General features: G+C 41.5%; 1 protein-coding gene across 1 annotated transcript in view; it reads right to left on the minus strand.

The window, feature by feature from the left end:
- Positions 1–312: 312 nt before the first annotated feature.
- The window catches only part of ACAD11 (acyl-CoA dehydrogenase family member 11), a 62,990-nt gene continuing 49,111 nt past the window's right edge, over positions 313–14,191 (minus strand). The window contains exons 17-20 of the mRNA XM_072153453.1: positions 12,631–12,785; positions 12,336–12,452; positions 6,501–6,610; positions 313–4,019 (exon numbers count right to left, since the gene is read on the minus strand). Coding sequence (XP_072009554.1) covers positions 3,908–4,019; positions 6,501–6,610; positions 12,336–12,452; positions 12,631–12,785 — 494 coding nt within the window. The 3' untranslated portion in view covers positions 313–3,907. The remainder of the gene's footprint in view (positions 4,020–6,500; positions 6,611–12,335; positions 12,453–12,630; positions 12,786–14,191) is intronic.

Genomic DNA, 14,191 nt, shown 5'->3' on the forward strand with positions numbered 1-14,191 from the left:
CATTTATAATTATTCTTAAAGTGTCTTGTAAATTCATATTCACCATTCAAAATTAGGGGCTCAAACAAAGACCAAATGATTATTCAGTAGACTCCGTTTGACCTGATTTCAGTTCATTTCAATATTTTTCCTAGAAAGTATAAGTACATTTTTTTTTCTCTTTTTCAAAAATTGGTACATACATTCCATAACAATGTAAAATCACACCAAAAATAAAAGAAATGAAAATATATTTTTTTAAATATTACAAATCTTGTTTATTGCTTATTAAATTCAATAAAAAATAAATTGAAGAATGTCATCATTACAACAAAGTATTTTATTTTCAAAAATTTCCATATTGAAATGGTTTTTATCTATGTTCATTACAAGTATAAATTGGTAATTTGTTAGCAGTGTAATAGACAATCAAAGATAAAGTACATCTTAAAGTCTCAATAGGTACATGATAAAGACAGAAGAGAAACTGGCATCATCTGTTTAGTGATAGCAGCTGAGTGATCTAATGCCAGTAGATACTAAATCTTATCAGTTTTATTTTTCTTCAACAAAGTGATCAAAATAAGTTATCGTCCAAAAATTGCCGTGACACTATACCGTCTATAGACGAACAAATCACATCAGGTTACTGAGATTATCCTGATAAATTTTGCTTGTAAATCGCAATTACTAAAACAAAAAATCTGGTTGAGTTTTGAAAATGGTTATCCACAGTGATTCGTGTATGACTGCCCCTTTTAAGTGGTTTACAGCTTTTCATTAATAGTAAGCCATAGGACAGGTACAGGGCTGGGGCCAGCACTGGGCATACCCAGGCAAGTGGGGTGCCCTGAGGGACCCACATAAGGCTGTACCTAAAGGAGGGGGGCTGTATCTAATGAGGGGGCTCTATATTGAATAAAATAAACATAAGGGGGCTGTATATAAAATAACCATTAAGGGGATGTTTGGTATGATAAACTAGGGAATATTTTAGGCACCAGGAGACTATTTTAGTTTCAGAATTTTTACTGCTACCATGTGAGTTTACTGCATGTGGACAGGTAATTAATATTAGATCGATGGTTGTCTGACAATCTGATCCTCCGATTCCCACACACAAAGAATGGAGCTGCACTATGTCCATCTCTGTAATGTGGTGGTGGGGTCTCCAAGCTATGAGCTACAGTATTAGGCTAAATTCATAGCACGGCAGGCACACGCTGGCGCTGCTCACCCCCGCTCCTCTCCACAGAGAAACATGTCGCACAGCGCCGTATTCCAGGGAAGGATAGGACATGTCCTATCTTTTCCCTGGGTACGGTGCCACATGTGTGCGGCACCGTACCACTCCATACGGCCTTGCGCACCCATTGCTGACCTATGGGGGACGTATATATAACGGCCATATATACGTCCCACAACGGCCGTGTGAATGCAGCCTTATACTGCACATGCAGCTTGTACTTTGGGTCTGCACTATTTGGGGGGAATAAACTTAGCCATTCATCTTTGTAGATTTCACTAAATAATGTATTTCCCATGAACAGACTGCACGAGTCTGTCCTGGTGATAGATTTACTTAAAAAAAAAAAAAAATTTTAGGCTTTAAATCAATGTAAAAAGAAATCACCCAAAAGGTAATCAGCCACTTGGTCATAACCTCAGATCTGCAGATCCACCCTCGACACAATCGTGAAGGAGAAGTAAAACCGGCCCTCATGGATCACTCCGGGGGATCTTTCCAACGCAGATCCTTTATTAAAGTATAAAAACGGTTACATGCAACACAGGGAAAAAGTTAGGTCAACATGTTTCGGTGCCGAGCGTCTTACTCACACACACATGTTATTGATTGCCTTTTAAACCCTGCTTCTGGTATGTCACAGGCAGGACTAGATACCCACCCCTTATCATCACATGACTAATGATGGGAAAGACAGATGGGAAGACAGGGTTCTGCGCCAATCCAAACCCACACCTAAACTATACTACAGACTCCGGGTGTGGGTTTGCAGGCCAAAAAATGGTAGCTTCCTTCCATTGGGAAATATATTATATATTTGCAAGGGAGGGGGAAAATTTGCCCCCCATAGGAGGCTTCTTTGGGTTAACCCCTTCATTACAATGTGCTATCAGCTCTTTGTAATGAAAGAGGAGTAAAATCCCCATATACTGCCATACTGTAGTATGGCAGTATATGATAGGATCATACAGGCAACCTAGGCTTAAAATACCCCAGGGAGTCTGAAAAATAGTAAAAATAAAAAAAAGTTAAAAAAAAAATTATAATAAAAAATCCTAAAAACTCAAATCACCCCCCATTGCCTAGAACATACTGAATATAAATAAACAGTCAAAATGATAAACACATTAGGTATCGCCGCGTCCACAAATGCCCGATTTATCAAAATATAACAACTGTTTTTCACTGCGTTTAACCCGGTAACGGAAAATCGTGCCCAAAGTAGAAAATGGCACTTTTTAACATTTAAAAAAAAATAAAAAATTCTATAAAAAGTTATCAAAAGGTCGCACAGTCCTAAAAATGACAACATTGTAAACATCATCAAAAGACGCAAAAAATGACAAAGTTATTAGCGCCAGAAGACTGCAAAATCCCACCCCCAAATTTAAATTTTTGTAAATGTATGAACACATTCTAAAACCTATACAAATTTGGTATCCCGGTAATCGTATCGATCCAAAGAATAAAGTAGACATGTCATTTGGGGCGTACAGTGAAAAACTTAAAAAATTTGGATTTTTTTTCCCGCTTCCCAGTACACGGCATGGAATATTAAATACCACTGTTTTGAAGTGTAATTTGTTACGAAGAAAATAAGCCAAAACACAGCTCTGTAAATGGGAAAATAAAAAAGTTATAGATTTTTGAAGGTGGGGAGTGAAAAATGAAAACGCAAAAACGAAAAAAGGGCTGCGTCATTAAGGGGTTAAATTTGTAGCAACTATAGGCATGAGTATTTCGCCAAACCTATTTAATAGGCACAATGGTAGCCACACGTGGCTTAGCCTTTCTGGATGTTTTAAATGTGGCCACAAACACTGCAAAACTTGTGCACACACCGCAGTGGGTAATACTTTTGCATCTTGCGTTACAGGAGTTCGTTTTCCTATTAAATCTCATGTAACTCGCAATGCTTGCAATGCCATATAACATTTTAAACATGTGCAACCACAAGCCCCCTTAAAATACAAATTTTATTCCATTTATGGGATGTAACAAATGTTTCACCAGCACCTAGACATTTTAGTGAAGGTCATAGGAAATCCAAAGTTTTTCTTTGGAGGGTATAGAAAAAGTCAGGCGAAATTATTTAATTGTGAAACTTACTGGATCTTCATATTGGAAAGTAGGTTTCTGCTAGGCTTAAACAAAAGATGGGATCTTATTCTTAATTATTGAGCGATTTAGATTTACTTTATCATGATTATGTTTGGTGTTCTCATAACTTATATTTTAGTCAAATGATATGAAATTGGTTTTCCTGTTGTTATGTTATGTGAAATGACGTATGTATGATTTGGATGTTTAATCCTCAATATCTGTATTTCAATGTTGTTTAGGATTATCCCATTGTAAAAGCACACTGTAGTTTTGTGTATCAATATACTGTAGTTGTCCGTCCTATTATTAGTCATGTGACGATGGGAGGCGGATACCTACTCCTGCATGTGACGTCATAAAAGCAGGGTTTACATGGCAATCGTTAACACGTGTGCAGGATCATGAGCAAGACCCTTAGTGCCGAAACTCATTGACCTGACTTTTACCTCGCTTTGCATCTAACAGTTTAATAAAGCATCTGTGTTGGAAAGATCCCCCAGAGTCATCCATTGGGGCTGCTTTTCCTTCTTCTCAAAGAGAAAATTAAATTCATTTTGTTTGAAAATCATAAGGCGTGTTTTACATTTTTGACAACCACTTTGCTTGTTCCATCAATTCCATTCTTGCAATGGCTGATAGATGAACTTCATCAGGGCCATCAGCAATACGGAGAGTCCGAACAGCTGTATACCTGCAAACAAATATAAAATATAAATATAATTTATGCCACATGACATCTCACACATGGCATCCCATCTGTACTGTTTAAGGTCCAGGTAAAGGCACGCTCGGCTCTGACAACTTCCGCCTGCCTGGCACAGGACGGGTGGACGTGACACACACATGATCGATAATATGACTTCTAATCTTTAGAAAATGTAACGTCAGTTTTTCTGCAGTTTATGTAAATGGTTGACTATCTCCAGGCAATGAACAGTATAACATTGAGAAAGCTCTCTTTATAAAATAAAGACCAAGTGCACCACTCTTGCCAATGCAGGAGTGGTGCACCAAGGTGGTTGGTGCGAATAGCGCCCTCTCCTTGCCGGGAACTATCTAGTGAGCCTGCGCAACTCACTCAGAAGCTACTGCCCCGGTAAACTCTGTAATTGCAGCTGTAAGTCACTCCCTGCTAAGGCAAGAGTTAACATGTGAAATGTTATTAAACAATGATATTCTTTGTACTATTGGAAGCGGATTAGAGGGTGCTGCCACCTGACCCGGGGATTATAAAAACCCCTGGTGGGGGGGAGCACGTGGGCTTGGATTTTTCGTCAGAATTTGACAAGCAGGTCCAGTGTGCAGCTCCGACAGAGCTGCCATCCAGACACACTACCAAGAAGCAGAGGTGTCTTGGGCCAGCTGCCTGACACTGTGGGGAAGTCAGGAGACTAAGCCCCAGAGCAGAAGTCCACAGTCCGGACTCAGCTCCATCTAGCAGCCCAGCCGGAAGTTACTACCAGGCTTTGAGTAACTCTTTCTGGGGATCAGCCATCTCCTTCCAGCCTGCTGAACCTGCTGCTGATGTTAGGTCGTTGCCTGCTGTGCCAGTTCCCATAAAGAACTGAGAGTTGATTTGCACAATGTGCCTCCGTTTGATCCCTGGATTAGGCAGCTTCATCGTCCTTCATCATCCATATACACCTCAGGGGTTTCCCCAGAGAGAAACCTCTTTCATCAGCCTCCCCCTCCACATTTCTTGCACACACCACCTGCCGGAGACCTGCCAGGCTGTAGGCCCGCCCTCCGGTCCTAATATCAAGCACCGTGACCACAACATGCCCAATGCCACATAAGCCAGCCACTCTGGTATTCTGGGCCTCGGCTGTCACCAGCCAGCTAGGCGGTTGGGGATGTTGAAAAAGGTTCCAAAAAAATCAGCAATACAAAAGTCAGAAGATCATATTCAAAAGTCACAAACCCTCACACTGTGTTTAGCGATAGGTAAAATTATGGTCATCTTTTTTTTTACATTTACTAAATGTTTATTTGGCATAGAGGATATTAAAGGGGTTCTCCGGTCACTATATGTACTTTTTTTTTTAAATAACCAGTTCTTTTGCATATATCATAGTTGCACGCCCTTACCTCACCACCATGGGCTGTATACTTTCTTTTCCTTCACTTGTCACTTCACAGCTCACTGCTGCAGCTGCATAACTCTAAGATGGGGCTGCCCCCATTCTGTTAAAAGATTACATCTCCCACAATCCCCCTGGTCGGCACAGCTTCTTCACACAGAGAAAGGTGCAGCCACACCCCCACAGCAGGGAGCAAAGAGCTGACTGCACATGTCAGACCAGAGAGCAGAGACAGTATACAGGTCGTTTCTATGGAAACTGTAAGTGTAGCAGGAGCTGGCAGTGCACAGGAATGACTTTGATTTTATGAAAAGGGGGCAGAAGATTTAATGACACGGAATTAGTAAAGTGATAAGTGTGGGGAGATAAGGTATAGTGAGGTCAATCTTTGTCACCGGAGAACCCCTTTAACTTGACATTTAACACATCACATTTCATTGAAGTAAACGGTATTGGAATGGAATATGCAAATAGGTTTTCCTGGATGTAAGAAGGGGACCTTTGTCTCCCGTGTTGCCTTTTAGAAAGGAGCTCCCGACTTTCAAAATTACTTGTGACATGATGAGCAATTAAACCAAACCGGTCCAATCTTCAGGCAGCAGCTGTTTTAGAGTTGTCAGCTGCTTATCAGTACAGGGTAGATGTTTTGTATGTATGCTTTAACAAACCACTTATGAATATAATGACTAAAATCACACAACTGTAAACTGCTTGGCCTTAGTGAATAATCTGTATCAGGTCCTCTAATTTTCAAGAATAACTAAAATTAACAATCTGCAAATATACACAGTGCAGATGATAGTACACTTTGTATTATACTTTATTAAGGAAATATGTTCTTCATATGTCCTACTTTTCCCTCTGCCTTGTGTAAGCAGTTAGTGGATACAGGACTGAAAGCTGATTTACACAGACAGTTTAGAGATGAAGGAATCTGATAATGTTCCTAACACAGAGAATCTTCTTTTATTTATGAAGCATATTATAAAGTTTACTTTTATCACTTTTATTATTAATTTCTAAAATAATGCAGTTACATATTACTAGTCTTCTAGTGTGACCACACCCTAGTTACAGTGATAAAAACTTACATGAAAGCCAGTGGAAAATCTTGAGACACTCCAGCTCCTCCAAATACTTGGATTGCCCGATCAGCCACTTGACATGCCATTCTAGGTGCCACAACTTTGATCATTGCAATCTACAAGGAATGAGAGCGGACAATTTGAGCCATATATTGTAAGAGGATCCAAGCCCGAACTGTGCAATAAACTGGGCCTGGGCAACTGGGGGCAGGGGCGCCAATACTGGGGGGAGGAGGGGGGGACTGGCGTGCAACATCAGATAAATACCCCCAAAAGATTTTTATGTTACAAAAGCCTAAGCAATTTTTATGGTCCTCTGTTCCCCTTGCATATTAAAATGTCAAATTGTAAAGAGGTTCTTTAGTGTAGTCATTGCACCATTCATCTACAGTTGTGAGCTGAGCTCAACACAGAGATAACTTAGTAACTGAATTTAAGCATTAACCCTTTAAAGTGAATATATCACCAGGAATGTTTAACTAGTGACAGGTTCCAATAGCCTATGCCAGTGGTGGCGAATCTATGGCACGGGTGCCACAGGTGGCACTCAGAGCCCTTTCAGTGGTTACCCAGGCCATTGCCATTGCACACCAGACTGGATTCAAAGGATCTTTCTGCAGTTCCAAGGAACTTAAAAGATGCTGCCTTCAGTCATATATTAAAGTTATTACTTCACTGCTTGCGACTGTAGGAAGAGAGAGAATGTGTAGACAGGGCTGAATTATCTTTGGAGGACCTTCTGTTGGCCCCACGATTCTCTGAGTACACAGGGACACTGGACATTTTGTCCTCAGGAGGCCAATATGATCAAAAGTTGTTGAAGAACAGGGAGCAATAAGTTACTGCTTTAATTTTTTGTTGGCACCTCGCAATAAATAAGGCAGGTTTTGGGTTGCAGTATGGGCACTCGGCCGCCAAAAGCTTCGCCATCACTGGCCTATGCTATACGGATTTTAAAAATGTCTGAATCATTTCAGTAATTCCCTACCAGCAGCGTGTGGTGTGCCCCTGGGACCATCACACACTGCTGACAGGGAGCAAGGTAAAGTGAAGTTAACCTATATAAACTACTGAAATGATTCAGAATGCTGACAAAGGCCTTTAAAAAAAACCTGCTTTTATTAAAGTTTATGGTACTGATTATCATTCATATACAGTGCAATTTTGTTATACATCGCCATCTTCAGATTATGTATACCGCATAAACAATTGCGATATTCTAAATAAACTTGTTACATTACAAATAATTTGAATGTTATCTTTGTTTCTATCTAAGTAGGAATTGCAACACTCAGACCATATAAAAAAATCTAGAGATTCCCTGCTCTAGAGAGAACGTTCAAAACTATTCTAAACTTAACTGTCAGCACTTGTCTACTAAGCTGCTACAGTGTCCTATTATCTCCTTGCCAGTGCCACTCATCCGGTTTTACCTACCATATCAAAGCCCATTAGCTGCCAGAGACTAGTCTCATGTTGTGTGTGTATCTATTGAAGTCACCATCCTCATATGTCTTTAATATGTCTTTTTATCCACTTTATGTGCTGGTGGATGGACTGCTCATTGCCTTGTTAATCCCTCGACTCCATGCTCCCTAAACGGTCAAAATCTGGTTAGTTTGGAGGTTCCACATACTCAGGGTTGGAGTATTTGGAGCGTACCACCACTTTCTGGTCATAAAGTTTCCCAAAGGCATATGTTATGATGGTAAACAGACCAATCTTCTTCAGAGATTAGGCCCAGAAGACACTACACAGGGGAAAAGGCAACTGAATATACAAGCAGTCCCCTGGTTACGTACAAGATAGGGTCCGGAGGTTTGTTCTTAAGTTGAATTTGTATGCAAGTCGAAACTGTTTATTTATAATAGCAGATCCAGACAAAAAAATTTTCGGCCCCAGTGACAATTGGAGTTTAAAGGGAACCTACCACCACAAATCTACCTATAAAAGGTAGATCGGGTGGTAGGTGAATCAATGGGACGTGAGGATAGCCCTTTTAAGGGCTAATCCTCACGTCCCCACACTTTTTTGTTAACTTTTATTAAACTTGTATGCAAATTTACTTATGCGGCTACTGGGGCGTGGAGTAGCCGCATCTGAGGTTACACGAGGCGGCTACTCCACACCCCGGTAGCCTCTTTTCCCCTCCTACTCACCATCTTCGGCGCGCAGCTCCGCGCCCTCGTCCGGCGATCCTGCTGTCTGAACATGCGCAGAAGAGCAGGCCCGCGCCTGCGCGGTCACTGCTCCGAAACAGGCGCGGGCCTGCTCTTCTGCGCATGCGCAGACGACAGGATCGCCGGACGAGGGCGCGGAGCTACGCGCCGAAGATGGTGAGTAGGAGGGGAAAAGAGGCTACCGGGGCGTGGAGTAGCCGCCTCGTGTAACCTCAGATGCGGCTACTCCACGCCCCAGTAGCCGCATAAGTAAATTTGCATACAAGTTTAATAAAAGTTAACAAAAAAGTGTGGGGACGTGAGGATTAGCCCTTAAAAGGGCTATCCTCACGTCCCATTGATCCACCTACCACCCGATCTACCTTTATAGGTAGATTTGTGGTGGTAGGTTCCCTTTAAACATTTTTTGCTGTAATAGTACTAAGGATTATCAATAAAGACATTCATTACAGACACCTTACAGCTGAATATTGCAATCTGGGACTATAGTAACATCCAGAGAGCTTCACCAGAGGTCAGAGGGGTCTGTCTGTAACTATGGGTTGTCTGAAAGTCGGGTGTCCTTAAGTAGGGGACCGCCTGTATATTAATGTGAATAAAAAGTTTGTTAAGTCTTTCCAAAAGGGCTGTAATAATGAGGCCCCTATACAAAAAGGACCTTTCCAAATCAAATAAAATCTGCTGTAAATCCGGGAAAGAGTGTAGAATGTCCACATTATAAACATCTGCCAAGGTTCGTACTCCTCTGATACTCAATATACTGCCATAGTGGGGTCTCTGCTATGATATCAGTAAATTTGGTTATTTTCATTGCTGCCTGCCATACATGTCTAGCCAGTCTATGCAGCGGAAAGAGGGAGGGGGAGGGGGGGGGGGTGAAATCAGGGTGAGGCGCTAACACGGGCCATAAAGTGGAGAGGCCAAGGTGGGGCTTTAGATGATGTTCTGCATTAGGCAGCTTTTGCTCTGCCACCTAATGGCTAAGGTATTTAAGTTGTTCTGCAATGTAATAATGATAGAAGTTGGGCAAAGCTCGCCTCCTCTTTAGGGTGCTGTAATGTGGAGAGACTAAGTTTGGCTCTAGATGTACCCTACACAAACACTCCTGTTATCATTCTTAAATGATATTACATTCTTTAAAAAGATAAGTTTTACTAAGTTGATTCTCCCTCCTACTGACAGAGTCAGTGTTTTCCAGGCCTTATCCAGAGTATATGAAAACAGTAGACTCATCACCAGTTCACTCAAGTTTTGGTTTGTCTTTCATATGACAAATCCCAACTATTTAAATTTTGTGACTACTTGAAGTCTTTCTATATAGTCGGGTCCTGTCCAGGGGGAGGCTCCAAGCGGCACAAACACTGATTTAGACCAATTTACTAAAAGCCCGGAAAAGACTCTGCCCCATACCATCTCCCTTATTAATGAATTCAATGAGGTGGGGGCGTTGGATAAAATAAAACCATATCCTCCGCGTATAGACCCACGTAAATCTATATTCATGCCTAAATCTATATTTATATTGATGCCTTAGTACTCCAGATCTTGCCAGAGCTTTATAGCTAGGGCCTCTAATGCCAGGGCAAACAAAAGAGGGGAGAGCGGACACCCTCCCGGGTGCCTCTTTACAGGGTAGAGGAGAGCGATAACTCTCCCTTAACTAAACCTCTACTAAAAGGGGAGACATATAGGATCTCTATCGTTGTACGAAATCTCCAGCCAAAGCCGAACCTCTGCAAACATTGCCCAAAAATGCCTGGTCAGTGGAGTCAAATAGCTTGGCCGTATCCAATAATGACAAGGCCTAATTTCTCCCAGTCACCTGTCCTATTTGTGCTACCACCTGAACCCAGAGTATATTATCTGAAGTGGATTTCCCAGACACATAGCTACATTGATCTGGTTGGATCAGGGAAAGAATCACTGTGTTCAATCTGGTTGCCAGTATTCTGGTAAGGGTTGGACTGTGTAGATAAACAGCCAAGTCCCTACGGTGTTACTATTTTCACAAATTCTAGTGGGGCTATTCAAAAATATAGCCCCAACTAATTCACATCCTACTATCCTTGCATCATTTTATTAGGGTATGTGTGGATCATCCCAGGTACAGGACCCATACAACATGTATGTGATGAATTATTTCATCTTTTAATACATCACAAATAAAAGTACATTTTTAGAATGTAGGGGAATGGGATTATTATGACTGTGTGTACAGTATTTGGTGGCCAGTATTCTGGTAAGTAATTAACACTATGGGTCGGTATGAACCACTGTTTGTGGGGTCCTTACCCGGCTTTAAGATTAAAACCACAGTTGCTTTGTATAGGGAAGGGGGAAGGGCCTGGGTCTCAAATGAGGAGGAATACATCTCCAGTATACAAGGAAGTAAGAAATCCTTATACTTAAAGAAGATGTCTTTTGGTAGCCCATTCGGGCCCGGTGACTTATTATAATAGTTCCCCCGCATCCTCCACCTCTTCTAAAGTTAAGGGTCTCTCTAACTGGGCTATTTGCTCTGGGGTCAGGGAAGGGAACTGTATGTCGTTCAGATATTGTCTAATGTCCTCGTCCGTCTTTTCCAGTTTGTCCGTGTTCGGGCAAATTTACGTAGCTTATCAGTCGTATTTGTCTTTGGGGGGCTCATGTTGTTTATGATGGTTCCGGGTTCTGTAGAACTGGTTATGATGCTTCTTCCATTAGTCTGTGGTCCTCCCTCTCCAATCAATCAAGCAGGTCTGACAGTCTACATCCAGCTAAGGACTGGGCCTATAGGTGTTATGCCTGGACAGCAGGTTGGGACACCCGGATAGGGTACAGTTTCTCACCGCAACTCTACAGGCCGAGCACTTGTGTGGATGTCAGCAGCGGCAAGTTTGAGTCTACGTGGTGCTCCATCCCCGGATGTCCTCCCGCGACCATTGGGGTGTCTATCACTGCACAGGGTCCCGCTGCGCGTGGTCAGTTGTTGTGGGTGACTGGGAGGGCCGTTGCCCTGCGTATTCCCCATTGTGTCTGGGCTCCAATCTCCCACCTCACTACTCCAGAGCAAGCATTGACAGGGGTAGGCCGTATCCGGAGACGAACTTCAACTCAGGCATCGCGTCGTGCTCAGGCCGCAGGATCCATTGCTTTGTTGCCTGCTGCTTTAGTCTTTGCCTGTGCCAGATATTTCCTCTTGGTAAACTTCTCAGGTGTCTCTAGCTAGCCGGGGGTTGTTTCAGGTCGCTTTTAAGCCTCATTGGTAGAATTATTACCGGGTTACTAGAGGTATGCACGGAGCTCAGCTAAACACGTCCAGCCATGCAGACTGTTAGACTGCTAGCCATGCTCCTGACAAAGGCATTTTTAAAATCAGCATAGCATAGAATAGCATTATTGGAGGCTGTCACTAGCTAAAATTCACATTGCTGGTAATAGGTTCACTTTAACTGTCCCTAACTTCCTGGAATGGGGTAATTAATCCCTACAACATGAGCCACCAATAGTTATTTTTGTGATTTAGAATTGTTTTAAAACTAGTAGAGTATCAATCTTACATGTATATGTGGTTTACAAAATAATCAATTGTGGAATATGGATTTACTTTGATAAACCCATTTTCATTCAAGACGGTTCCCAAATGGGAGAACCCCCTCTATGACATCCATACATCTGGTACCTCTTTCCGAGCTCTTGCGGCTCCAACTGTGTCTATGGCTTTTGCTGCTCTCAGTGTCAGCAATCTGGCTTGTTCAATGGAAATGCGGCTCTCTGCTATCCAATGCGCAACCACTTCCTGTGTGAAGAAAAACACAAAATCCCACATTTGTTTTTATATGTGAATGGCCTTCCGGTAAACCAAATTACTAAGGTCAGCACAAACTGTATGAGTGGGAAGCAAACATGCTGCTTATTACAGGAAAAATAACTTCTTTTATCATGTGATGACATCTCCAACTATGGATTAATCTTACATGATGGTAGAGTTTCTTCCCAAAAGTTGTTCTTTCCGCAGCTCTGGCACACATAAGCTGGAGAGCACTCTCAGCCGCCCCAATAGTCCTCATGCAGTGATGTATGCGGCCAGGACCGAGGCGTCCCTGGGCAATCTCAAAACCTCTGCCCTCCCCTGAAAAATAGGATAAAAACGTTCATAGCAAAAAAGCAGGGGGTCATAAATGTTTCATACAACCTACTTAAAAACATTAATAAAATTACATATAAAAATTATATACCCATAAATGAGGCTTCAAGGATGCATGGGGATATACTAAACTTTAAGCTACTGTAGTAAGCCTGGCAAATTAAAACGCCAACACGAAAGACTCATAGAACTCAAGAAGACAGAGTGATTTAGGAGACTCCACTGCCTAAGGGATGTGTTCAACTTAAAACACTTTTACTCACTTGGTCAATGTATATAAACTAAAAACTATACCACTATGAAATATGGTTGTGTTTACAAATGTTGTATGCTTTTATATCTACAGGTCCTATGAAAGCTATGCATCTCCATGGTAAATACAACAAATGAACCTGGTGTACATCAGATTTCTTTTGGCCAACCTACCAATTGTATGGAACACATGGAAGAATGTATAACTTTGCATTTTGTGGAACATTCTGCTCTTTTCACCGAGAAGCTCCACAGCCCATTCCCTCTGAGTACCTGCTGTAGTATCCAACCAGAATCCCGCTACAGCTCATACTCATAGTAAAAGCGAGGGAGCGGTCGAGCTTGTTAATAAGACAAGCAGAAAGACCCACCCATAGCACTTGCAAGAGCGGTGGACCTGCATTATAACTTAATAAAATACATAAGTGTATGGTTACACAGTTCTCAATGCCTATTTTACTACTTGATGTGTTGGCTACTGGTTGGAAAATTGTATGGTTAATAAAGAAATCTTTACTAATATATAGTATGTTTTAAAAGCAGGTTCTATCCTCTTTAAAATATCACACAACTATGTAATGACTGAGAATTGGCTCATAAAGACCTGGAAAGTGTGAGGTATGTGCATGTCCAGATAATTGGTAACATATCCAAACATAACTAAATAGTGTAAATTGAAACCTTCACTTCAAACAAACTGCAATTCCTTGCACATACCATCATCGTTTCTGAAGAAATCACCTTAACAGCTTTTAAAAGCTCTATTATGATCTAACCAAAGAGCTTATAAATCTGCAACACATGAAATGAGGGAAACAGCAAGCAAAAGCATGCCTAGAAAAGTTTCCTGTAAACAGGGTGACCTATTCCAGATACACAAAGTAATACAATGCACAGCTACAGAATAGATGGAGAACACACAGCACGCACTGCACACACACAGATAGTGTGTACACAACACATATTCACTGATTATAGCCTTTTTGTTATTTTGTATAGACAAGAACTGGAAAATTAAATGAATAAGGAAATAAGACATATTAAATCATCTCTGCCAGTCTAACGTCTAGCTGCTCAATCTTTAATATGTATCTTCTAGAGATGCCATGTCTGGAGGGGATATTAAAAGTGTTTGTCCC

Source organism: Engystomops pustulosus, chromosome 5, assembly GCF_040894005.1.
Source record: "Engystomops pustulosus chromosome 5, aEngPut4.maternal, whole genome shotgun sequence".
Taxonomy (NCBI): domain Eukaryota; kingdom Metazoa; phylum Chordata; class Amphibia; order Anura; family Leptodactylidae; genus Engystomops; species Engystomops pustulosus.